Consider the following 27,931-nt stretch of genomic DNA (forward strand, 5'->3'; position numbering starts at 1 on the left):
GTGCTACAGATGAACTGGCAGCTTTCAGAATGTGTCATCTGCAGGCTGAACCACTGCAAGCAGGCACCCATTCTTCATGCATCCCAAAACAGATAAATGCATTGTCACCTTAGAAAGTCTTTAAAATTGGATTTTTAAGATGCCCAGGAATCAAATCAGATGCACGTCATGTGCCCAAACCCTTGATCAGCTTCTACACTGCTTCACATCAAAGTTCCATTTTAAAGAACAAGTGCGGAATGCAAGTGCATCTATGCTTCCTCGATTGCCAGTAGGCCTGAATTAAGGCAATCTCCTCTAGTTCTTAAATTTCCTTCTGCTCCTGGAAAGAAGAAAGTAAAGCTGACTCTTAGCTGACTTCAGCTTACTCTAGAATGCAATAATTTTAAAAAAAGAAATACCTTGGTGAATAGGATGCAGCAATAACCTTACATATCTAACTCCCAATTACAGCTAAGAAATAACTACATGTAGGCATAGCCTAAGGAGAAAAGGGTTGGGTTTGTTGGTGAGGGTTCTGGAGTTTGTTTTTCAGGTCTTTTTTTGAAAAGCAGCTGAATACTAAGGAATACTAATACTAGGAAATCTCTCCTTTAAGAGAAAGAATGCTGTGTCTACACCCTATGCCAAGGGAGAACTCTTTCAAGTGTGTCACTGTGTCCAAGATAGATAGGGTGGAAGTTGATGTTTAAAAAAAAAAACCCCAAACATACACAACCAAGAGAAGCCATTAAAAATGGCTATTAAATTGGCATATTTATGAACTACATGGAATATTTGCCTTCGGGAGAGGTCAAAGTAATTCAAGATTGAAGGGGTTCAAATTCTGATATACTGTGGCTGTAATCAATTTCTGTACATTTCCACAGGCAGCAATTGTTGGAGGTGGCGGGGGGGGGGGTGGGGGGGGTGGGGGTGGGGTGGTGTTTGTTCTTTTGTTTGGTTTGGGGCTTTTTTGTTTGTGTATTTTTTCTATCATGAACAGTCTTTTGAAGATTAAGACTTAAATATTCATATTTGTGGGAAAGCTTACTTGTATTAACAAACACTGGAACAAGAAGTTACAAGACATCAAGTGATCACTATTTACATAAAGATAACTGGTCATGAAACCTATCAAGTAAAAAGTATTATCTGGACACAACGTAACAAACAGGTGAAGAGGCTGAATAAATGCGCAAAGTTCAAAGATTTTTCTTCTCTTTATTTAAACACAAATACATTTACAGCATGCAGGTAAGTTAAAACTATATGGCGTCTTCCCCAAACCAATTGTTTTAACGCATCTTAAGTGTACTGAAGTTAAATCATATTCCACAGGTAGACTTGTCCTCATGTCAAATTTAGAGATACACACAGTAGTGAGTCAGCATTTAAGTTATGTAAATAATTTAGTTGTTCACCAGAAATAAATATTATTTCACCAAGTTCCTATCCTAAACCATCTTTTTAAAAAATATGATCTAGAGGAACATAAAAATAAGAACCATTCAAAGACTGCAAGTTGAAACAGCAGTGTTGAACATTCCCTGTATAGACTGAATATTTTAATTTACAAAAAACAGTAATTGTCCTGTCCAGCTGACCTATGACAGCCAAACCAGAAAACAAAAAAAGTTGTTTGGTTTTGGTTTGTTTTTTTTTTTCTTTTTTACATTTTAAGAGGCAGTTCTTGGTAAACTTCATAAAAGGTTTAAAATAAAAAAAAAAGTTTAAATATAAAAAGGTGATGTACACTGAGCTACAGGCTAGTTACTTTTTTTTTTTTTTTTTTTTTTTTTTTAAACACAGCAATTTTCAGCACCAAACCCCATGATAATTACCTACAGGAATGAAACCCCCATTCACAGGCATGAGAAAAAAAATCCTGCTTCATTTGAATGTATTTTAAAGAAAGTGGTTTCTTTTTGTTTTTATGATTGCATATTAACAAATGAAGGTCTGAAAACCTGTAGTTAACACTGAGAAAGATAACGGACAGTGCTGTTTCCATTATGAGAAATTTCATTCAAACTAGTTTGCCATTCATTTATTTTTCTTTCCTCAGTATGCTGTCTTTAATAATGGTCTAAAACAACTGCAAGTTTGGAGTGTTTGGCAGCCTTAATGAACAAAACAGTCTCAAAAGCTGAAAACTCCAAAATAGTGAGATTTCCGACCGATACACTCAACCTTTAAAAATCAAACTATTAAAAAATCAGACTACTGTAGTTATAGAAAAAAGTGGTTCAAGGTCTAAAATCTGACTACACTCCATCATAATATAAATATTTTGTCTATTTATAATATAAAAGTTGAAAGTGATTTGCGTCTGAACAGTCATAGAGTCTCTACTGTTTCCACAATAACTGATGAATACCCAGCAAAAAACTTCAAGCCAGCACACAAAGTGGTACCAACCGGGTCTGGAAAGCTCACTGAATTCTTTCAGCAATATTAAGTTCCTTCTTTCTCAAAGACCTGGTAACCAATTTCTATCCAGAAGGCAGCTGTTCTAAAAATTACAGTGGCTAAACCCTATGAATAAGTTAGGCAAATTATACTATAAAATTTTAAAACACAGAGTCAGCTCAGTGGAAGTATTAGAGCTCAAAAAACAAAACAAAACAAAAACCCCCATGTTTCATTTTGTTAGCCACTTTACAGGACTTTATTGCAAAGAGAAGAAAAATATTCAACAACTACTACTTTGGACATTTCATGTACCTACTTACAAACGGATTACAAATACAATTCAGGGTAGCACTTTATTTATTTTATTATTTTTTTAAACACTTGTCTCTGGGATTTCCCAATACATCAGTTTTAAAAAGTTGTATCCTTTATTAGTGTATCTGAATTCATTGGCCAGTTGCTGAAAAAAATTTTTTAATTGAAAGTTAAAATTTTAGCCAAAAAATTCCAGTACTGTATATGTAGTGGAATATCAAGTTAAATTTTAGATTGTGCTCATTTCACTATTATAAAATAGCAAAAGTGAACTGTCACAGATACAGACAAATGGATAGACAGGCTCATCAGAATGAAGCAGAATGTTTTCACTCCACCAGACTGTACTGTGTGTAGAATCAGGAACAGGACAGATGGGATAATCCATTGCCAAAGTCTTTTTTGTAAACTTATGTTTACTCTTATTACTGTACAATATTTAATTCTAAATTACCCGATAAACGGGCATTTAATCAGATAACAGTTAAACAGCCTTGTTCATATTGAACTCTTTAGTTCTGTGGTGTAGCAATCGCAGTGCCTTATGGCAGTTGTCGTAAGCACACTTCAGTATTCTTACACTGTACAAATAAATTTAGTTCCAATGCCCTATGTAGCATTCCAAAAGAAAACTGTAATCTAGAGTGCCGTTCTAATTCAGTGGGACATGTAGTGTTATGTGAAGTAATAAAAATGAAAGTATACTTAAACACTGTTGCACATTCCCTAAGACAATAAGATGTACACAAATTAAGCTAGAAAGTTTGAACTAAGATTTTCTCAACGTACATTCAGCTTGGCACAGTGCAGACTAAATTTAAGACATGAAAGACAAACTGTGTAATGAGCAGAGCTACACTTTAAGTAACATGTCATTTTTCAAGACGCCAAAATTGCACTCTAGTTTTTTTTTTGGGAATCAGTTAGCAGAATTTGTAGAAGGGGGAAGAGCTGTACAGGCCAGGTATAATTTATACATTTTCAAAAAATAATCCTACAGTCCCCAAAGGGAAAGATTATTGTCATGGAATGACTCCCTCTACACGATATCCAGTCCTCCTCATGTTGCATTTACTTTTCAGCAACTGTAAATGAGAAAAATAACAAAGTTACATGCTTGTACCTCATAAGCCAAAAAAGCCAAGTTATTTATATTTACAGTAGACCATATTCACTATTTACATAGCCTTTAAGAGCCCAATTCTTAGACCACTCAGATAAGTGCTAATAGAACATCTACTTTAGAATAACAAATTACACAACACAAAGCATTTAAGCAATGCTGTCTGTTACCAACAAATTTACAGCACAATAAACTGACTGGGTATCCAGTCTTGACTGCCTTAACAGAGTAAACATTACAAACACAAGCCAATTATAACCCAGTTCCATTTCCCATGACTGTTGCTACTTTTCCAGGCCAGTGAGAACTGTCTGGATACCACCTACCAGCGGCTGCAAACTTTTGACTTTGCTATTTTGGGAAGATGAAATGGGAATGAAGAGAGCATTTGGCATACATTATCTTAAAGTTTGATTTGCATAGGGAAATAACAATTTACCATTTCTGTATTTCTTTAATGTTTCCAGAATAATTTGTTAAAGTGGTCTCCAAATGTAAAACAGTACATTATGTTCCTACTGTACCAGAAGTTCTCTAACTAGAAGTTGAGATGCTTAGTATATGTATTAATCCTCAAAAAAAGTATGACAGACACTACTACAGAGAAGAATGATACTGGCTACCCGAGTATTCACAAGCCTAGAACAAATTCATATTTAATAGTAAAATAAAGTTCAAAAAAGTTTTGCTCCTTTACTTCCTTAAGGGACAGGTTCTTCCAGAAACAAGATAGGAAAGTTGGAATAAATTACAATCAGTCTCCTGCCTTTAAGTGCTAAATGCTGCTCGGTTCTACAGCAATAGGTAACATGCTCACGTTAGAAGAATTATATGAAAGCTTTACAACTGCTTAAGGGATTTTGCAAGCATATTACGTAGGAGTTCTCGTTTGTTTGTTCAAAAGGTGTTCTAGCCAATACTTAGCAATTTTCCACTCCTTCATGATTTATCTACACACAGTCCAAAAGTCAAAGGGCTAAGCCTCCTATTTAAGTTCCCCAGGATCAACAATGAAAGCTCTTCTCCAAAGCAAGATGCAAGCTCAAAATTTAGTTATTTATTGCTGATTATATAAACTATTCTAAGTACTTTTAAAGAAGTATGAGACTAAATAGCCTCTCTTCAGTTAGAATTCCAGGCAACATCAGAGCACGTGCAAACTCACGCTAAAGTAGGCATCTAAAATAAACAGGGTCAATCATACCTTGAAATGTCTCTACACTGGACACCTGAGCTAGATTGCCATTGTAGTCAAAATAGCTATCAGAAGATTAATTTCACCATATCAACATAATCAAGAATCTACGAATTGCCAGCTCCTTAGTCATTCAAGGTAAATGTTATTCAAGGTTAAAGTACTATCACTTCAACCTCCTATTTACTAAGAGACACTACTGAACAGAACCAGGTACCTTAACTAGTACCACAGCCTGATTTTCTCTAAATTGGAGAGAAAGCTTTGAAAAGTCAGTCAGCTAATAAAAAGAAACAAATGGAAACAAGATTAACATAAACTGCTTCTGCCCTTCAGAAGAGAAGCACCCAGGATTCAAACACCACACAGTCATTTTAGGAGTATTTTCAAACTGAAGATGCAGATAACCTTAACTAAGGGAATGCCTAGAAGATGTTTATACAAACGCTCAAAAGTCAAGACGACGACAGAGAACGCAGCAAAGCATTACTGTTAAGTGACCAACAGAACAACTATAATGCAGACATTGATTAAAGAGAGACATGATTCTGTGAGCAACCGAAGCATATTAAGTACATGTAATTACTTAGGAGATTAGAGACATTTTCAAATAAGTGCACGTATTAATTTCAATTACTGTATTTTAGCTAGGCTAACATTTTAAATTTACCAGATGAAGACATGAATTTTTCTGTTAAATACTTCCAAATTACTGACACATGAAGCAGTGTGCAAATGTAGTAACAACAGCAAATAAACAACATATGAGAATAGGGTCATTTTTTATTTCATTGCTGAATGTTTTCTGAGGAAAACCATATTTAAAGAGATACTACCAAGCCAAAAGAATTTAAACTGTCCACTCCTTTCCCAAACAGTAGCTATTGGCTGTGACTGGTAACTATCTCCAACTGACTGTTTTCATGATTTGTTCTACTCCAGCAGAACAACTCCAGAACTACCATTTTACAACAAATGCCAGTTTTATAACAAAAGCAGCAGCATTAGTCAGAGGTATATGCATACCGCTCCTCTAACTATACAATTCTGTAAAAAAAGAAGTTAACTGATTATTCAAGTGATTTTATGCCACAGAATGAACTGTAATACAACGGTTTAATCACACATTTAAAAAAAAATCCTACAAGACAAACTTACACTTTGTCTTGCCGTCCTCCACCTCCACGCAGCGCAACTGGCTGGCTGTTTTGAGTGAACGCACCTCCACCACGAATTGCACTTGGATGAGTTGGAGAAGCTGCTGGATGTTGGCCAGGACGGATAGGCTTAGCTGCATGAAAAGAAACATGACTTACAAATATATACATCACAATTTTACCTTTTATTATTCAAATTCACTAATGCTTTATTTTAAAGTATCCCAGATGTAATAATCAAAATTTAATGCACTTTGAATAAGAAAACAAGTTTAAGAGATGGTATTCTGAGAACCTAACAGATCAGTGCCAACTATAACAAGCCCTGAAAAATAGACAAGGTTTTGCTTTTATTGTCCCTATTAGAATTAAAGCCAGCAAAGCTTTTGATAATGATTATCTTCACATGTATTATCTGCCCCACCTAATGCATTTCCCTGAGAGAGTCCTATTTCTCGGCAATAAGAACTCAAATAAGACACATCGCTAGACAAAGTTTCATAAGGGTTCTGTTCCTGTAAGGAATAATTATACCCTGCTGTATTTCCCACATCTACTTGATTGATAAGCCACTAGTTACTCTGCTCTGCAAGTGATTCTGCATACTGATTACTCCACAGATAACACTGCTTCATCAACTTGTTACCACCATATAGAAATAAAACCTGCTCTATTACTGAATTCAAAAACAGTAGTTTTGACAGGTCATTCACAAGCTGCATACACTTTGATAAACAAACAATATTTTCAATCAGTTTTGTACTAGCTCTTAACAGGACATGCACAACTGTATGGCTTTACAAAGTTCTGTAACATTAAACAGAAGCATTTAAAGTTTCAGCAGGTAAGAGTGGATAAAAAGTACCTACAGGTAGCAAACACATCAGAGGAACACTTCTCCATTTCTGCCTTAAGGAAGCTGATCTCCAGCAAGACATGACTAGTTCATCTAGACATTTAAGTACAAGAGGCTTTATAGCTGCGGCAAGCTCACTGGAGAATTGTTTGTCATCTTGGAGACCACTTGAGAGAAATGTAAGACAGGAAAGCACCTGTCTTCAAGCTGCCACTTGAAGTGACCAAGAAAAAAAATTATAACTTTATTCTGCAACAGCTCTTTGCAGACCTACAGAATATGAGTAAAGTTTAACTGCAATGCTCATTTCAGTTGCATTATCATTTAAGATAAGCGTATTGATTACTGAAGTCCTGACACAGGACAACAAAAAGGCTGGAACAGTTACTTCTACAACAATAATGTAATAGGCACAGTTAAGTCCTCCACTGGTCTCACCCTCTTGGCCCTCAGCACTTGACAGCATAATGGCAGGGGGAGGACCAAGGGAATACGACTGTCTTCCCACTACACAGAAAGACTACTAGTTATTACAGATTTCTGTTTTTTCCATTCTTTTGCCCCAGCGAGGGGTACGGAGCGCTATATGTTTTGGAACAAAGAACCGAAAAGGTAATTAGGGATCTTAGGATGTTAGTTGTGCATTCCTGTCTGCCCCTCTCCCTGACAAGACCAAAAGACAGCAAGACGATTTGTTGTTGCTTAAGGTGATGGCTTAATCTCTCTCCTTGCTTTGGAATACCTACTTAGCCTTAGAAATTGGAATGGAATTGGAATGATGTTACAGACTTAAGACTCGCATTCACTGTATTGTTTTGTTCTAGGAAATGGAACGCACATTCAGGCTAGAATTCTAGGTCGGTAAGCCTTTCCCAGCACGTACAAAAATCCAGCTACCAGGAAGAGGCCCATTTCGAATAAGTAAAAAAAACCCCAAACAATCATACATCACCACCCACCCACACTTACAGTCTATTAACCAAAATATAACTCATGGTAGAAAATGCATCATGTTCACACATGCAGTACCAACTGAGGTTGAAAGATGCATACTTGCACAAAGATCAAAAAAAATCAGGAGGCAGATGAAGCTTTAGGGGGCAAGGGATTCTTTACTAACCAATTTGTGCAGAATGTCCTCTTCTGGCCATATTCTTGGATCTTACAGCTTCCTTTATACGATCTACTTCTTGCTGATACCGTTTGCGATCACGAGAAGCATTCTCTTTGGCTTCCTTCAGTGCAGACTCCAAAGCTTTAACTCTTTCAGCTGTAGCTCTAAGTCGCTTCTCGAGTTTAGGAAGTTCACAGCGAAGATCTGCATTATCACGTACCAGCTACAAAAACAGAATTTATTATTTTCTTGGTATCTCTTTTCATAGGGAGAGCCAACCAAACACCCTCCTGCCCCTAAACAGGCAAAGCAGTAGGGCTACTATATTATCTTTGCTTAAGCTTTTAGTAAATCTAATAGTTCATTAGCAAGATGGTCATTTGAAAATCAGTTACTGTGGAAGAACGCGCCACCCAACATAGGCACTTAAAGTCTACATTCTTCTTCAGAGACAGGCAAGAATCCCCTAGACTGATACACTAACTCTAAACACTAACTTGGATCTTCTTCAGTTTAAATGCAGCTATTTTGTTACATACTCACATGTACTTAAAATAGCTATTAATTTACATTACAGGAAAACTTTAGTCTATTGTTTCATATCAAGAGACACACTCAAGATGTAGAAGTATATAATTATGAAGCAGTTACTTTATGACCAATATGCATGCAGTCACTCCTATAATAATGCATCTTAAGTAGTTTGTTTTTAATTAAAACTTGAAATTAAGCCTCATTGTACCTGCTTGTGAACCTTTGTAAGCTGTTCAAGATTATTCTCAAGGAAGGAAATCTTCTGTTTCTGTGCAGCACTGCCTCCTGTATCATCCGAGTCAATCTCGGCACTCTGCAGTAACAAAGGCATGGGGAAGGAGAGAGGAGGCTGAGTACAAATCTGAACTTGCATATTAAGATCAAGCCAGAAAAATTACACCACATAAAGACCAATTCCTCATTTAGTTCTAAACTGAAATTTATGTAGCGTTCTCAGAAACACCAAGTTTCACTACAGCACCACGTTACCTTTTTCACTCTAGTAGCCAGATCTTGAACAAACAGCTTCCGAAGATTGTGAAGAGTCTGAAGTTCTTTTGCCTACAGTTAAGGACAAGAAATTAAAACAAACAAACAAACAAAAAACCCCCACCAACAAACCAAAACAACCCCCTCAAAAAAACCCAAAAGCCAACACACAACTCTGAAAGAAAAAACCACCCCAAACACTCAAGTATTGACATTTGCTTTGGAATATATTCTGACTATCTTACCACAGTCTCTTCCAAACCCTTTAAATCTTGCCTTGCTTGTTCCCGTCTGTCCTGCATAACCCTAAAAGAGAGTAAATTTGTCCTGAAACATCTGAGCAAAACTGGAAATTTTAATGTTTTAGGAGACTAGATTGATAAACACTATATGGTACAAATGAAAAATGTCTTTCAGCTGAAGTCCTCAATTAAGGATGCAACCGACAGATGACACCACACTCAAATCCATTTGGGAAGGGGGTGTGGAAGTGGGGGAGTTGCAGAAAGGAAAGAGAGAAGTACTTTTAATATTGAAGGAATACAAACAAGTACATTCAGATGCATAATGTTAAGTTTCTAGAATATGTAAAGAAGGACTCTGAGTCAGGTTCAGGATGAATACTTTGGGAGATCTTATCCTACAAATGTTCTTAGCTCTGACCAGCTGAGATAAGTATCACATGACAGATTAAGGATTTTTTTTTTTCTTCATTTTGTTCTACCACTTCACCCCCAACACATTTGCCAAAGCTAGCATCATAAACAACAATCTCAGTTTACAGGAATATAACCTAATGATTATCATTTTACAGAGCTTCTGTCTTCCTATTTAATGTGAGAGCTTTTACTGCACTGCTAACATTCTCTCTCAGAATTATAAGGCAGCACAATTACTAAGATGACAGGATACAGGAAAGGAATGCGGACTTTTCTTTTTACAACTTGAGATTGGAATAGGAAGGCCAGGAACTACATGAAAATGAAGTGTTCCTATTAAGTAGCCAAAAAGCTTCTTTTCCTCTTGAAATTTCTCCTCACTTGGCCAGTTCCACTACTAGCTCACAGTTAAATGATTAAACATTTGAGGTAATAAAATATTCTAAAGAATATCTCGGCATCCTATCCATTTCCCAGACCTCACTGGAAAAGTAGTTCCAGGCATCTTATACAACTCTAAGTCAAAAAAAAAAAGAAAGAATAAAATATGAATAATCTGCATTGTTTCTGGCCTGTCATTCACCATGCACATTTATGACATACAATAGAAAATAAATGGATTCAAAGGCTGGGGGAGGACACAGAATACCAAACTAATTGTTACTGTTTCTTTGCAAGTCTTTTGAAGAGGAAAGTTTCTAATATAGCAAGCACCTTTAAGGGATCAATGTTATACATAGTTTAGCTGGCAAACTGAAATAAGAAGCAATAATGTAGTATGCATATCAAATCTTAAAAGACAAGAAAACCTATTGTAACTAATGTAACTTTTGTAATCATTGTGGCATATAAATAAATCGGAGTAAGATGCATTCACAAGACCAGAGTACTGTTAAAATTTTAGTCAGTTAAACCAACATTGTATTTCACAGTAAGGCTAAAAGGAAAAAAAAAGATAAAGAAAAAAGAAAAAAGTAAGCATTACTTATTGGTTACCAGTACAGACCAGTTAGTTCCCTCTGATTATTTAAAATTCTACGATAAAAACCCGAAAGCCGCTGTGTGCTTTTAAACATGGCCAGAAAGTATGCACTTCTGAAAAAGTTTTAAGTATAATGTATTTTTAACGTCTGTAAAGATAAATTCATATACACCAGAAAGGGGTCGCTACTGATACTCTAGAAACACTTCCAGGAGATTATGGTCAGATTTCTAGAAGCTGAGAACTGTTTTTCATCTTGACCGTTGTATACTTACCTACAAGCAGAATTCAATTCTAATTTTTTGCAATAACTTTTCAGTCTCTAATTCACTAATATACTGTATTTAATCACTCGAAGCATGTAGCTGTTTAATCTCAAGAACAAGCCAGTTAGAACTACCTAACTAGTTAAATTGCACAAGAACACACACACACACACAAATGAACTGTTTACAAGTCTCTTCCAGTCTTAGAGCATGCAATACTTAGCTGCAAATTGAAAAGTTCAGTACTCCAACCCATAGCATATTAACAAAGAAAAAGTTGTGTCCTTCCTACCTTTCATCATTTTACTTCCAATTTTAAATATTAAGGCAGTGCAAAGGTTTTAAAAAAGTTGAATTCAAGAAGGCTCGGGAGCTTCTCTCTTTAACGGGCTTATCATACAGTGAGAACCACTTCATCATATTAGGTCGCTAATTTTTAAAATGTAAGTGTTCCCACACACATTTGTTTTATGCACCATTATCACTTACGTAAGTTCATGCAGTTTTCTACTTTTTTCCTGATCAGTCGCTTTCAACTTCTCATGCTCAACTCTAAGACGTTCCTGTTCAAGCATCATCTTCTGGTTTTGGCTGAACACAGAAAGTAAATATTATATCAACTGAACCTATCAGACAGGACATTCAGTAAAGCAACACAAGTTAGAAAGACATTGCTGGAGGAAACCTTTGCCACTTCCTTACCACCGTACTGTGCTTCTGTACTCACACAGTCCAGAGACATTTGGCACTACTAAAATAACGACAATTACTTACTCTTGAAGTTCAGTGATAAGTTTTTCCTTTGCATCAACTTCATCTCTTAGGCTACTGATTTGTTTCTGATGCGTCTCACGATGGCTCTGAATTTGCTGTTCCACAGCTTGCTATTAGAAAAAACAGTAGGTCTTAAATGCTTTAAGAAGTTACAATACATCACTTTGGTTTGGTTTTTTTTTTAAAAAAAAACAATGAAATTAACTTACCTTGACTTCATTTGCAGTTTGAACCTTATTTAAGTGCTCTTTCTCCATCTCATGGACTTTTTCTAGTAGGGATAGAGGAAGGAAAACACATTTCAGCTAGGTAACTAGGTGATCACAGGGAAGATGGAGTTAATTCCCCCTTCCCTTCCTTAAAATTTGGAAAAAATCCCCTCGCACCACAAAGATCAATTAAATCAGTAACATCTTTAATTTAATCCTATCCATAGCAGTTCTTTCAAATAGCAAGCATGCTTTGCTATTGATTAATTCTACATGTTCAGTAGCAAAAAGCCATTCTATAGCTCTGCCCTTCAATCTAAACAGAACAGAACAATTCCATATTTATCACTATATACTTAAAATGGTGATGGTGGTGGGTGGCGTGTAGGGAGGCAATTCCTACCCTGTGCTCGGAGTTGAACTAATTCTTCATTAAGGGAATCCACAGACTCTTCCAGTTGTCTCTTTTTCTGTTCCACATTCTGAAGGTATTCAGTCAATGACTTGATCTTGGCTTCATGCTTGTAGAATGGAAAGATTAATTTACTTTGGAACTAGGTATCACATAATTACATCTGCATAAACAGTTTATACTTATTTTTAAACAAGTAACCTGATCTCAAAACAAAAAGGGTGCCAACTAAACTCTAAGAAGAATATGACTACTCAAGTAGATCTGTAATGTAGCCTGTAAGACAATGTCTTTATTCTGGATTGGAATGAAATACATTTTTGGCTAGGAAAAGAGATGTTTTGAATGTTATACACTATCAGAGGCAAGAGAGGCCCGCTGTATTTAGAAGACTGCACAGAAATATGCATCTCCTGATTTAAAAAAGAGATGACCATCTGTATGTAAAACAAAATACAGAAAAATTAAATTGTATATGTAGATACAATTTTCAGAAGTGTTAGAAGACACATTACTGATCTTTTCTAACAATCGCATTAAAATGGCCTTTCTCACATTATAAGTAAATTTAATCTGCTATGCAAGCCTACTGTCATTTTACTGTGCTATTGCTCTCTCCCACTTCCAACTTGCTGCATTAGTAGGCAGAGTGCTCACTGGCCACTCCTTCTGTAAGACTTCTATTTGTAAAGGATCCTGTGATGGAGAACATATGGACGCTAGTATTTACTACAAGTGCTACAAAAGCATTATCAGGCTACAGACATATTGCAGAAATTCTGATATCCTGTCAGAATTACTCAGAAGCATCCAAACTGAAGAGAGTATTGAGGATACAGCTGAGTCTTGTGGCTGTTTGCTCACAATATACTTTGCTAGGTATCAAAAAGAAATTGCAACTTTTTTTACCCCCCAGTAGGTTAATAAATTCAAAAGAACATGTAGGAAGTACACTGTAAAGAAACATTTACCTGTGAGATACGGAGCTGGCAGGCAGCCAACTCCTTTTCATTTTCTTCCATTTTCTTATTGCTTTCAGCTTGTGTGCCTTCTAACTGTTTGCAACGTTTTACCATTGTTTTTACTTCTGATTTCATTTTACTAATGTACAGTCTCGCAACCGTGAATTCTTCATCTATCATGCCAGTTCCCTCAGGCTGCTGAGAAGTGTGGAATGACACATTTAGAAAGCTCAGATAACGAAACAGAATTGGAACACCTTAGTGGCCAGCACACATCCCCCACCTCAACTGATAATCAGACCATTTAAACATCAAAATGTAACTTTTTTTTTTTTTTTTTTAGTTTTCTGATTGCTTTTTTAGAGGTTTGCACAAAGGTAATGAGTCACTTGAAGAGGGAAATACAGTTTATAGTAATACAGATTTCTAACACTGCTTATATTCTTGTCCTATAGTGATCTTCTAGATTTATCTTTTATTTCAGTTCCTCATTCCATTTTTAATATAAGTATCATCCTGATTGCTACTGTAGGTCAGCATTAGATTTCCAAGACGATGCTGTTGATTATGACCATTTCATATAGCAGTTTAACAGTACAAAAGAAAACACTACTTCCAAAAAAAACCAGATCATACCTGCTCCTCCTTGTCTTCGCATAATCAAATTCTGTTTGGGACATGATTAAGTCACAGTATAAGCAATGGACAAACTTATGCCCACATTATTAATATACATGAGGCTTCCTATGGTGGTTATTTTTATCATACTAAGAAAACTGACCCCACCAATCCACAATGTATGTGTGTAATTCATGGCATTAAAAATTGCACTGACTAATCCTTACCTTGACATCATTATTTCCAACTGCAATTCCTATCTCTGCAAGATCTTTTAGTAAGGAGGCCATCATTTCTGTTGCTCGTTTCTTCTGATGGTTGGTCATTTCTTTAAGTTTCTGAAGTTCTGCATCTATACTGGCTAGAGTGACCTACAGTAAAAGAGGTTATACTATAATAAACAAAACACACTCTTATTTTTAGAACTAGTTTCATACTATTTATTTAAATACAGCAACATGTGGTTGCCTACTGAAATGTCCCATTTTTATGTCTAAAACCAGACTGCTATCAACCTATGTGAATACACCATACAGTAAAAATTTATAAGTCCTGGAGTGACAGTGTTTCTTCTGAAAGAAATGTAAAGTACTGGGGACCGAGGCCTTCAGCTCACAAAATATAATCTTACAACTCTGCAACAAAATTCACATCAACATTGTTAAACAGCATTCAAAGTTATATATGGTTAAATATTGCAGAGAATTGCATTTATAGGAAAAAGGTACAAGGACAGCAAGTCTAACACTTTTCAACATATTTTGGTGAAAGAAAATAATTTCAGCTTTCCCTGCAGAGCTCTTAACTTTCCTACTTGCAAATCAGAAAACAGCACCCGGTTCTGAGAGTTCATAAACACTACACTTACTCTAGAGCAGTTTTTCAGCTAGTTTGAGCTGCTGTGGTTGTAATGGCTGCAGCTCAGCAGCTTGCATACTCAGAAATTGTCTGCTCTTTGTTCTCCAGTTTTAAAAAAAAATGCCAGAAGTTTTACAGCAGGAAAGTTTCAGCCAGTTGATGCCAAAGGATGGTTGCTGCATGGGTTAGCTGTGACAGACTGTCCTGGTTTCAGCTGGGATAGAGTTAATTTTCTTCCCAGTAGCTGATATAGTGCTGTGTTTTGGATTTAGGATGAGAATAACATCGGTAACACACTTATGTTTTAGTTGTTGCTGAGCAGTGCTTACCCAGAGCCAAGGACTTTTCAGCTTCTCACCCCACCCCACCAATGAGGATGCTGGGGGTGCACAAGGAGTTGGGAGGGGACACAGCTGGGACAGCTGACCCAAACTAGACAAAGGGATATTCCATACCATATGATGTCATGCTCAGTATATAAACTAGGGGGAAAGCTAGCCAGGGGCCACTGCTGAGGAACTGGCCAGGCATTAGTCAGTCAGTGGAGAGCAACTGCATTGTGCATCACTTGTGTATTTTAATTCTTTTATTATTTTCCCTTCCTTTTCTGTCTTATTAAACTGTCTTTATCTCAACCCACAAATTTTACTCTTTTTTTGCCAATTCTCTCCCCCATCCCACTGTGGGGAGGGAGTGAGCCAACAGCTGTGTGGTGTTTAGCTGCTTGCTGGGTTAAACCACAACACAGACTGAGAACACTGAAATATCTTAATTTTACTATATCTCAGAACAGTTGTTGCTTTCTTGTGGATTGAGTTATGCATGACACTCAATGGACGTTAGTTATACTATCCAGAATCACTCGACTATCTATAAACTAATTAAAACCAACACCACAAACAAACAAAAAAACCCTGAAAAAAAGTAAACCACACACTTCAGAATCATACACACATACAGCTAGCCTATCCCACCAAATTTTAAATGCTGCTCATAATAGGAAGACCAGAGATCATCTGATTTTCCAGCTGACCTTCAAGTGATGTAAGTTACCAGTAGAGATTACTTAGCTCAGAATACTTAAAAGTTTAAGGAGAAGTTTCATGATCTTGTGAACATCAATTTTAATGCCAGTGTTCTATCTAGTCAAATCTTACTAACTGAAAATTCACTAGAATTTTACTAGAAATTCACATTCACTAGAAGACCCAGACCCACTCAATTTTTATCTTCAAGAACAGAGAAGAATGAGACTTGCACCATCACATATTCTGTCTGCAATGCCAGCAAACATGCTGATCCCTTCCAGTACTTAGAATTTTAGGATAGCAGGTAGAGTATTAACTGTTTAAAACTGACTGATGTCTGCCAAATAATTGGCTACCAAAACTGTCAGTCAATTCAGAAACTATGCAGATATGTAAGGAGGTGTACGGTATTCATCCTGTGAGACCGATGCATCTGTATTTTAATCAGGGTGATCTTTTGGAGTACGTCCTCAGTGTTCAGAACTACTCCTTTCAGAAAGTAAAATAAACTGCCTATTTTTGAAGGCATCAGGATAAGTTATTTTACATGCCATAAATACAGCATGCAAATAAACATTCCTTTCAAGAAAAGCTGTAGCATGCTCACAGCAATTTCAAGATTGGAAGGAACAGAGTCTTAAGTGAGGATTATCCCAACTGCACCAGAAAGAGAAACAAAACCACATCAGATCACCAGCATGTAACGAATGTGTTAATGTCTGACATCTAGGATTTTTCTGAATACCCTTCAGGTATTAAAGTGCCATAGGGACTAAAAAGATGAGAGGTATCAAGGTCAATATTCACTGTGCATTTTTCTGAAGCTTACTGGTTTTAGAAAATGATCCTTTGCTAAAACTGAAGAAGTTTTAGACTTAGGCTCCCATTTTCCCTTGTGAAAAACCTTCAAATTACTTCAAGCAAGAAATACAGGCAAGGCAAGAAAAGTTACATTGAAGACTGTCAGTAATTTCTTATCCCAATTTCATACCGATTTTTGATTGAGTTCATCACTAAGAAGTTCATACTCCTTTGCCTTATCTTCTACTTCCTGAGACTTCTGATCATAATTGACAGCTAATTCTTCAAGGGCTTGTAACACCTCTTTCACTTCCTCTTTAGAGGCATCATTTTCAGCCTGAAGGCGATTCAACTCTGCTTGCAGGTTGTCTTGGTCCCGTCTGGTCGATGCTAGAAGCTGCAACATTGATAGAGATTTATTTAAAGTTACAACAACAAATAATCATCAAGAAAATTCCATGTATAAATTGAATCTTATTAATGCTTTTAGCTACTACAATAGTTTGTATCTACATTTTTGCTGTCTGGCATCATCCAATAAGGATGCCAAGGATAGGAACAGTGAGACTATAATGAACAAATTTAATTTATCATCTATATCCATAGTTCTTTAGCTTTTACAGTATCTTCAAAATGAAAATGATTACAAATCAAGACACATAAAGGACAGCAACTGGAAATGCACATGGAATATTGCAAGTTCGCAAAAAAGCCACCAATTACTACTCACGAGTCAGAAATTGTCAACAGGCTAGGGACTAAAATTCCAGCATTTTAACACTGTTAGCTGCTGAAGAGTAACTAGACAAAGTGAACAGTTGCTAAACAGGCAGATTTATTTATTTAAATAAGATTAAACAGTAGCTCCAACTTCCTGAGTCCTCGACCCATTTCCTTCTTGCCATGTACACAAAGATTATTATTATTTTAATCTTTGTGCTATAAAGAATTATTTTTTCTAATATCTTGGCTAAATGAAGTTAACAATTTCGTTATTAATAGGTATTTTCCCCATTTAATTAAGTTACCTCACTGGCAAAATGCATACAAATAATTTGAATATTCTAGCAAGTATGGTCTGAAGTAACACATAGATAACTTCCTTTTTCATTATGGGCCATTACATTTCCCTCCTCCCCCTTCTCTCTCTGTACAGCAACTGACCAAAAGTAAGCCTTAAAACAGATTTCTTACAGTAAATCAAGGTATCTTCAGTTTTGACAAACTGCAAACTTTGCATGGGGAAAACAACTCCTGATGTCTTTGCATAATATATTTCAACTGCTTCGATCTTCATGGATACTTAAGGTTCAAGTAAACTGGTTTAAGTTTAGCCATCAGCACAGTGTAAGTGGGGGGAATGAATAGGCAGAACATTTAAATAAGGAATAAAAGAGAACTATTGTACAGTAGTAAGCAGTCATTCTACTCCCTGGTCATAATGTGTGACCTATTCAGAACATCTCCAATTTCTTTAAAGGAAAGACAGACAAAAATAAAGATGCAAGAGCGAAACTCACCTCTTCCTGATCCAACATTTGTGTTTTCAGTTTTTCTACTAGTTGACTCTGCTGATTAATTTCTTCATCCCTGCAGTTGAAGTAAGACTGTGTTCAATAAACTTACAAATACCACTCAGGAAAAATAATCTAAGAGACAGCAGATGTTAGGCATCTAACTTTTCCATATTCTGAGACAAGTACACAACTGAAAGCAATAAAAGTAAAAAAATAATCCTTTTGACTTCACTGGCTGATCCATTAAGCTCTTAACCTGGCATGTATGTGTAAAACACCATGCTTCAAAGACAAAAAACTCTTATACCTGTGCTTTTACAAATCTTCTCCAAGTTGTTCTAACTTCCAAGAAACAATTAAGATTTAGTTAAAAGATTTTTTTTTTTTCCCCTCTCCAAATTTAGTACTACTGCTTCAATTTAAAATTATGTTCAAATAAAATATGCATAACATGGAAGGAAAAAAACTGCTGTCTTCAAATTACTCATTTTCCCCGCTTTCTCATTATTTTCCTTTCTCTGGTATAGTATTATTCCAAACAATCAGCTAGAAATATTCTATACCCAGAAAGTAGAAATACCATTCAAGACACTTATTAACTTTTCCGTCCTAACTTTCATTTTTATCTTTTTTTTCTATGTACTGATACTTCAGTTTTCAGGGCTTTTTTTAGTATTTTCAGCAAAGAAGGGAGAGCAACTAAAAAAGGACACTAACTTAGCACCAGATAAGGAAATTTTTATTTCTCTTATCAGAGCTTCAGAATTAGAGTAGGCACTCCCAGCAAATACTTAAGCAAGCAGTAATAACAAATGAAGACTGGTAAATTAAATATTGCATAATATAGTTCAAGATAAATTTCCAAGAGGTCTTACATTAAGTAAGAATGACATACCTTGTCATCCAGTTGTTTGTATAGTTTGGCAATTTCTTCCTCACATTTTCTTCTCTCAGCATCAGTGAAATTGCCTGTTACTCCAATTGTGGTAGCTGGTTTATCATTAATAACAGTAATATCCTTGTCCACTGCAAAAGCTTCTAAGTTGGCCTTCTCCTTGTCAAATTGTTCATCAACTGGTACAGTCTCCCCTTAAAGAAAAGGGTATACTTACTTTTAGTACAGTCAGCCATGAAGTATCTTCCACAAAGTTAGCCTTGAGAAGTATTACACGCTCCCTACTAACAGTACTGCTCCACAGTTAATAAGCAGTCAAGTTCCCATGATTACATGGTTTAAAAAAAATGACCACTAGATCATCTAAACTATCTCCTGCTTATCACAGAACATTATATTTCACCCAGTTACTCTGCTATGAGCTCCACATCTCATATCAAACTATCTTCTAGAAAGGCACCTAACTTGCCCTGAAGACAGAAAACCCTTTCTTTTTCCCTTGGCAGTCTGTTCTGCTAAGTAGCCATATTTACTTTTAAATTGCTTTGCTTCCAATTTAAAATAGTTTTTCAGTTACACTTTTATCCTTTTGTGTTCATTAAACCTTTTCTGATGAGAACCCTTTATTAACTTCACATAGAAAAAATACCGCACACTAATCAAGGCACTTCTCTGGTAAACTAAACTGAATTCCTTAGCATCTTATTACAAAACTATTTATGCAGTTCTTGGAAGGTATGGGCTCTTTTTGACACTCCAGTATCTTGTGTCAATATTCTGCAAGAATTATACTTAACATTTCAGGTGTGGCCTCATACCATCTCTATGAAAGATTACAAAAAAAAAAATTTCACATCCTACTAAACTTATTTTAGTGAGCCCATTTTTCTCAGATTAACATCAGGATGTGGTACAGTTGTCTACAAGACTGCAAAATCATCTTCTACAGCTGCCACACTCCAGAACACATCTGTAAGTATGACCTATGTTCCTCCTTTCCTGAATTTAAGGCTTCATATATAACTTGCATTTTGCCAGACACTTCAAATCAATAAGAAGTTAATTATTCAGGAAGAAAGAACGAGTTCATATTCTGTACTGTCAGCAGTTTGGGGGTTTGGGTGGGTTTTTTGCCTGTTAACATGTTTGAGCTTTAAACAAGGACAAGTTCTTGTGATATTGATTTGAATTAGAAAACCAAACAGAGGCAATATTTTACTCAGCTCCTGCATTTACAATTAATATCAGTTTTTCTCCCCCAAAATAACTTTTTTAGAATGTATGTTAACTCTAGCTCTGCTAGTAAACCAAGTGTTGAAGAACCTAGCACCAATATACTTCCAGACATTTCTGACATTATGTGATTATTAGAAGTTGTTCCAGTTGCATACAGTGAAAAATACGAAGTTGCAATGTCAGCTTAATATGCTAGCTTTAATATTCTTATTACTGTCTTGCATAGTGCTCTTAGTAATTTTTGGTATCCTGAAGACTCATTCGGCGTCTGTTGTCTCGCCTAAAGTTTACGGAACAAAAATATAATTGCTTCTCACCGTTCCGCCATCTGTTGAGTTCATTTTCTAGCCACTGTATGGTATTACGCAGAGTCTTGTTTTTCTCTTTTTCCTTCTCATACTTTTTCTTCCACTGTTCTGCAGTGAGCTCCACGTTAACGCAGACTGTGTTCTTAATGGTCTTTGCTCTACAAAATAAAAAGCAAAAAAGCTCTGAAACTTCGTTTTTGAAGAAGGGAATTAAAAGCTATTAAATAAAATTTCTACATCTCACTGGTGGAAATGTAAACATTCCCACCTCTTCCAAAAGCTTATTTCTACTCCCTGTCAACTTACTATGCTTTCAATTGGATTGATACAACTGTTAATGGACAGAACAATACAATAAACATTGGGAAGGTGGAAAAATCTCAGGCTGGCTAAGTTCGAAAAATTCAGCTGCATATTTTCACCTGAAAGAATTCGAGTCAAGACAGTAATGCACAGCTTTGAACAAAGGGTAGCATTCACCACACCTAGCAAACATTTCTCTGATGGAGAGCATAATACTTTTAGGGTATAAACCATGTAGCTTATTTAAGAAACAGCTCATTTCAACCTAAAAACCCAGTTACTAGATCTCCATTAACCAAAAAGGCATACAAGCTATGAAGTTCAGATGTGATTTTCTATATTCAGTCAGGCAAATCTCATCCAAAGACATTAGCTTTGGAGATGAAACTACAGGTACTAATAATGTATCATAATGAAGTTAATGTACAGTTTTTACTTCAGTGCCATACCTCACTTACCTCAGTAATTTTTCTGTATAGTGTCCTACTACCAAATACTCCCCCTCAACAATCAAAACAGGGAAAAAAGCTTAATGGTAGTTAGAAATTCCCCCTCCACCCCAATAGGACTCCTATAAACATCTTTCTGCAAAGTCTTATTGGGACTGATTACTACCAAAAGACACATGATTTCCTACTAAGTTACATGATATTTATCTAGCCTTCAGTTTCTACAGCTTAGGGTTTCATCATGAATTTATCATCCCAAGAAGGCTGAATTAATATACCAGACTAACTATGGTGACTGAGATAGAAGCATACTCTATTAACTCCTGAAGAAGTGAAGAGCATGAGGCAGTGAAACACCAGAGCCACAGCTGGGAGACACCAGAGCCACAGCTGGGAGACACCAGAGCCACAGCTGGGAGACACCAGAGCCACAGCTGGGAGACACCAGAGCCACAGCTGGGAGACACCAGAGCCACAGCTGGGAGACACCAGAGCCACAGCTGGGAGACACCTCCTGGTAGCTCATTCAAGAAATACTAAGAGGAAAGGAAAAGACCTCCTAGATTCTAAAAGAAGACAAAAAGTCCTCTACTATTGCGGAATGCAGTCATTACTCCACACCCACTAACTACCCATATTCTGCCAGATTTTTAAGAAGTTCTGAAGTCATCTGATGTACTTTCCATAATAAAAACACTTCTCTGAAAAGACCAGTAGAAATTTATCTTGTTGAACTAAAGTGGAAGAGGTACGCTAACACAGAAGACCAGATGAACCAAGTAAAATGTTGACAGATTTTGTAATGTGCTGCAGTAAATGAAGTAATTAAATCTAGTGGTCAGGAACTGGAGTATTACGATGAAGCCTTAATAACGGAGTGGCAAAGAAGAGTTACCTAACAAAACGCCGAATTTGAAATGGGTACTTATAAATTCAATTACAAATGACACAGGAATTTAGAAGTATTAACGCTAATGTTACTGGAATGCTAGATATAGAAAACAGACCAGAAGATGTAATTCAGCACGCTATCAAAGAAAGAGTGGCAGAGGACAGGTTCTCCCAGCAAATAAAGGATTCAACTTAACAAGGGAGAACTCCTTCCTCCCTCCCTCCTTCCACTTAAAGGGGGGGGGGGAAGTATTAATTACCCTCCAAGACTATACATTAAACCACATTTTGAACCAAACTATATGCTGTCCTCGAAATACACAGTCTTCAGGGTCCTGCCCAGTTTAAAGATTTTTATATAATATAAGATAGATCACAACACTTAGCCACATGTGCACTGAAGAATTACAGAAAGGAAGTAAACATTCTAATTAATTTGGTTCAGGAATCTTAACAGAGTAACTTACTTCTCATTCTGCATTTCTTTCTGAGCATAGTAAGAGCAAAATATGAAGTCATTTACTCACCTTTGGCCAAACAGAAGAGTAGATTTAGTTTCAGATTCATTGTATGAAGATGGAGAACAGCAAATAACAATAGTGGTTCTGCAATTACCCCCTAGTGAATCTTGAAGGATTCTGGTCATTTTGCTATCACGATATGGAACATAAGTCTACCAAGAAAACGGTTAAATGAATCAGTCATGGTTTTTTCAGACACATTATTTAATTTGCTGAAATAAGAGCTATGCTTTTGCTAGGCATAACTTCATTAGAAAGACATTAAATTCTACTTTAATTCATAAATCATAAGACTGAACACACATGGGGTGACATAAAATTGTACTTCTATGTTTGGTAACTTCCAGAGTGCAAGAAAAGTACCATGCTGAAAGTTAGGTTCTTCAACATTAAATGTAACTTCATTAATTATCATATAACAGCCATTTGCAATGCATTTATGCAATTGGATTAGTTTAAAAGACTCCATGCATATCATTGAGATCAGTAAAGAATTTCTGTATATCATCACATTCAGAGACACAAGCCTTTAACCTTGAACTATAAAAATACAAAAAAGAACACTTACACTGCTTTCCGCCAAAGCAGAGATGACATTTCCAAGAGCAGACAAAGACTTGTTGATGTTCTTGGCCTCATCCAGCACAGCACCTTCTGCTCCAGTTTTACTAACCTATACAAATATTTCAGTAAATTACTAAATGCATCTTCAAAAAACACCTTCCACATTTAATACAAAGACTTGAGTAATTTTTCTGCTTTTAAGTCAGTCTCCCTGACTTTGAGGTACTCATAAACAAGCTGGATTAGAATAAGCAAACTCCTCCTCAGACTCTTTCCCTGATTCACCATCAGTTTTTCATTCAGAACGCAGTGTTTGAAGATGTTTCTGATTTTTTTAAACTGAAGCGAGTATTTTCCCTGCAAAGTACACCTTTTCATAGAAGATACATGTATAGTTAAAAACTTCCATCAAGTACACAAATTCAAAAGTTGTTTGAAGTTTGTCAAAAAATTTGAATTCCTTCAAGTAAAAGAAAAGAAGCATTATGAATAGTTTGTCCAGAGGTCATCCTTAACAAACAAACAAAAAACCCCCCCAAAACCCCAACAAACCCCATAACAGCACCCCCCCCCCCCCCCCCCCCCCCGGAGAATACAGCAGTTTATATTAGCAAGAATTTGTAAGAACAGATTTTAGAGGCTGAATCTGACCTACATGAGTGTTCGAGGAACTTAAGTATATATCAGCAGAAATGTGAAAAAAATCTACCCTGGCACCATTCTATTTACCTTAGCTCTTCTGCCTCAAGGGCTGAATTTGACTTACAGTCCTATAACCCTCTCTTTACTATTCTTCTCACCAAGCTCTGATCATGACTATAACTAAGCAATTCTATTTGGCCATGTTTAAACCAACTCAAGACAAGGCATCAGAAAACCTCATGTATTTCAACAAGACTGGGAGAAGCACAAAAGTAAAGTTTGAAATAAACAGTGAAAGGAACAAAACTACAGAGAAAGGAGACCTGCAACCCAGCCCTTTAACTTCATTCTCGCTTTAATGAGAATGAAACTGGAAGCATTAAAAAAAAAAAAAAAAAAAAAAAAGACCATTACTAAGAAAAACATTTCAGAATAAACACAGGATCAGAGACAACAAAAAGGCCATAGAACAATGACATGAGGAAAGACAACAGCAAGCAGAAAGGACTGAAAAAAGCCGGAGACAAAGATGGGGATAAACCCAGAAGCAAAGATGAAAAGAATGTAAAAAATCCAGCTCTTGAAAGGCTAATTACAGTCTATAAGAAGTGATACAGAATAAGCAAAATGGTACATATTTCCTTCTCTGCTTTAAACCATTGACACAGGAAAGCAAGCTGTCATTTTAAACAATGTTAATCAGAATTTCAAATTAAGAAACTTAAATAAGAGAAATTAAGAAACTACATAAGAAAATCCAGATATTCCACATCCATAAAACTCTTTTTATTCCAGTACCTGGCTAGCCAACACACCTGTACACTTTTTTGCTCTCTCAGATACCAAGACTGAACTCTAGCCTATTTCCCCACCTTATTCCATATTTACAAACCCTCACTGCAGAAACGCAGATCAGCTTAAATAATCAAGCCAGACTACAATTCAGAGACCACATTTCAAAGTCAAAATTAAAACACTTCAGAGATGACAACTGAAGAATCAGTATTACATTAATGTAAAATATTTGATTGTAAAGAATAACCGGAGTTTTTCAGAGCAGAAAAAGAAATTTAGAATTACCTTTTCACTACCTGCCAAGTCCACAAGGTAAAGTTTTCCACTTAGTTTCTGTTCTGTTTGAGTATTCTCTTGTTTTACATTAATAAGAAAAATACTATGACTTCGGGAGCTGTGTTCATTCATATCTATAATCCAAAATATACACATTGACAAAAATATTTGTACAACCAAACTAACTTAACAAAACAGTATCTTCCCACAGCAAAGCAACAGATCTAAAGCTAATGAAACTGTATAGTCTCTCAATGACAATAAAACTAATAGTATCGTTTAACTGAGTAACAAAGATCCAGTCTTCCTTGGGCTTCTATTAATACCACATAAGCTCACTGATAAGATTTGCTAGCCTGTCAACTATGGATTTCACACATTTAATTTACTCTAATAGAACAGAAAGCACATTTACATTCTGAAACCAGAACATAGTGGGTTTTGCAGGGTTTGGGGTTTTTTTTGGTAGATTTACAATGTATCACATTTTATCCTTTTGTGAAAATTTGATCTGGATGGCCCAAACCTCTCACCCTTTTCTGGTTTAAATACCTACTGTCCCCTCTTCTGTGAAACATGTAGACTAAACAAGACTTACTGAATTTAAAGAATTATTTTAATTCATTAACAAAATTTAAGCTGACTGCAATGTGAATGAGAATGTCTGCCTATTTCTTCTTCCCTTTAACCATAAATCCCTCACAGGCCTAAAAGCACCAGCTTACTGATGCCACAGAAGCAGCTCAACATAGAATAATATCCTTCTATCCAAATTTCTGTTATTTCTCCATTACTTAGTCTGGTCCCTGCTTCAGAACCTTACTACCTCAGAGCAATAAAGTGAAAGCACAGGACTGAGTCATCCCTTAAAAGAAACATCATATTTTTATTTTTTGTTCCTTAACCAAAGAAATGAGAAGAAAAATCTCTTATTTTCTTATTGCATATTCTTGCTCTTCCTGAATAAAGAACTAGACACAGGAAGATTGTGAAACTCACCCTCAAACTGGCTCTCAAAGATTTCTGACAGTCACTTCAGTTGCTAAGAACTTAAGTATTATTTTGCATGCACCTCATCTTCCCTTGTCATTTTTTTTTTTTTTTTTTTTTTAAACCCTCTGTCACTTCCTAATCCTGCTTCTTGTGGGAATTTGGAGACCTATGACATGGCTCCTTGCAATGCAGCTGCATGCCACAGGCCAAAAAACTTGGGATGTTGGGACACTGCTTAAATCTGCAGCATGTCTGAATATATATTCTGACCAGCTTTTCTTAGAATATGCAGCAGAACTGCCAAACTGTAGACGAGCCACAGTGCCTTACTTGTAGATTCATAGGTTAATTGAAACAAATTCCGCAAACCGGGATTTTGCACTATTCCTAATGCAGAACTGCACCTTTTTCTCCAATGATTCAGAGCTCCTCACTGATCACTTACTTCCTCCTTTCAGTCCAAGCCTAAGTAACAACATCTAACAAGAAATGAATTGAAATACTTCTTTCTGAAAGACACACCGAAACTGCTTATGCTAGACCCTTTCAAAAACCTGAATGATTTAGCTTACTATTTTTGTCTTCCTTACTTTTTAAGGCATACCAGAAGCAAATCGAGACAAAAGGAGACAAAAGATAATACTTACTTGTAACTGCTACATGTCGGTTTGATTTTCCTTCATCTATAGTATCCATAACTTCTTCTGGACTACATACAAAACGCTCTGTGCAACCCTTTAGAAAAAAAAAAAAAAAAAAAGGCAAAAACCCACCACACCAACAAGCCAAAAATAAATGACGTACACTAGAGGAGTGAAAGATGAAAACATATCAGGTTGACGCTCACCTTTACATAGGGAACTCTATTTTTGTCCTCATGAACAGAAAGATTGGTCTTTGAAACTGGAAGAGAAAAAGTTCTAAAACTAACATATATTTCTTTTCAAGATGAATGAGCTGTGTACAATACATGTCCGAGTCATAGATGTTATTTCTCAGCAACACATTATAAAAACTTAATACACATGAAACCACCACTACTGCAGCTTTAGTAATATTATATAAATTAGCTCCATACTTTCTCATTTTGATGTACCCTTATCATGTATAGGTATCAGCATACTGCATTCGTATCTTAGTATCATGATAAGGTTGGTTTTTTTTTTTTTTTTTAATATACCTCTCTCCAGAACGATTTTCTATGTTCAATATAAATAAAAGGCTTACCATCCAAAAGGTCCCTTATTTTATCCAAGTATATTTCAAAATATGACACCTAGAAGTGGGAAGGGGAATAAAGATACAGCATCAGAAAGCACAAATGCTTTGCTTTTTGACCAGAAGGATCCCAGCATGATTATTATGACCTCCCACATAATACCACGTCTAGCTCTAGTCCTTAAGGCTGAACTAAAATACACCGTTAAGAAGAAACTATTTTGATCAAAAGCTTCAAACACTTTCAGCACTGCCATAGGTTATCAGGATAGCTACCATCAATGTTTAATGGAAACAAGATTAAAGTGTTAACGTAATTCTTCTTTAAGAAGAGTCAGTTACTTCAGAAATAACTCACGTTTAGATTTTCCAAGTTACAGGCATTTGAAACAGATACAGAACATCCATTTAACCATAGACTACTTACAGTTTTAACATAGATTAAATAAGTAACAAAGAAGAAAAGTTTACCTTTATATGAAACTCAAGATTCTCATCCATAGAGTAAATATAATTAAAAATATCTTGCACTATTCTTGGAATAATACCCATTCCATCTGGGTCATGAAGCTTCCCC

At 36.0% G+C, this 27,931-nt stretch overlaps 1 protein-coding gene across 2 annotated transcripts in view; it reads right to left on the reverse strand.

Annotated features, from left to right (window-relative positions):
• Positions 1-1,183: 1,183 nt before the first annotated feature.
• Positions 1,184-27,931, reverse strand: part of KIF5B (kinesin family member 5B) — a 38,764-nt gene continuing 12,016 nt past the window's right edge. Inside the window, exons 4-26 of one of the 2 annotated variants that reach the window (XM_030008651.2) lie at positions 27,826-27,930; positions 27,364-27,412; positions 26,984-27,039; positions 26,784-26,871; positions 25,153-25,277; positions 23,435-23,539; positions 22,873-23,018; positions 20,712-20,860; positions 19,159-19,352; positions 18,267-18,335; positions 16,937-17,143; positions 14,287-14,430; positions 13,451-13,636; positions 12,471-12,588; positions 12,068-12,129; positions 11,859-11,968; positions 11,574-11,675; positions 9,423-9,483; positions 9,178-9,249; positions 8,897-9,001; positions 8,161-8,377; positions 6,186-6,318; positions 1,184-3,794 (exon numbers count right to left, since the gene is read on the reverse strand). In XM_030008651.2, the coding sequence (XP_029864511.1) occupies positions 3,788-3,794; positions 6,186-6,318; positions 8,161-8,377; positions 8,897-9,001; positions 9,178-9,249; positions 9,423-9,483; positions 11,574-11,675; positions 11,859-11,968; positions 12,068-12,129; positions 12,471-12,588; positions 13,451-13,636; positions 14,287-14,430; positions 16,937-17,143; positions 18,267-18,335; positions 19,159-19,352; positions 20,712-20,860; positions 22,873-23,018; positions 23,435-23,539; positions 25,153-25,277; positions 26,784-26,871; positions 26,984-27,039; positions 27,364-27,412; positions 27,826-27,930 (2,610 nt within the window). In that variant the 3' untranslated portion in view covers positions 1,184-3,787. Of the gene's footprint in view, positions 3,795-6,185; positions 6,319-8,160; positions 8,378-8,896; positions 9,002-9,177; positions 9,250-9,422; positions 9,484-11,573; positions 11,676-11,858; positions 11,969-12,067; positions 12,130-12,470; positions 12,589-13,450; positions 13,640-14,286; positions 14,431-16,936; positions 17,144-18,266; positions 18,336-19,158; positions 19,353-20,711; positions 20,861-22,872; positions 23,019-23,434; positions 23,540-25,152; positions 25,278-26,783; positions 26,872-26,983; positions 27,040-27,363; positions 27,413-27,825; position 27,931 lie in introns of both variants that reach the window. The other variant, XM_030008650.2, reaches the window with a different exon arrangement.

The sequence above is a fragment of the Aquila chrysaetos genome, chromosome 3 (genome assembly GCF_900496995.4).
Source record: "Aquila chrysaetos chrysaetos chromosome 3, bAquChr1.4, whole genome shotgun sequence".
Taxonomy (NCBI): Eukaryota; Metazoa; Chordata; class Aves; order Accipitriformes; family Accipitridae; genus Aquila; species Aquila chrysaetos.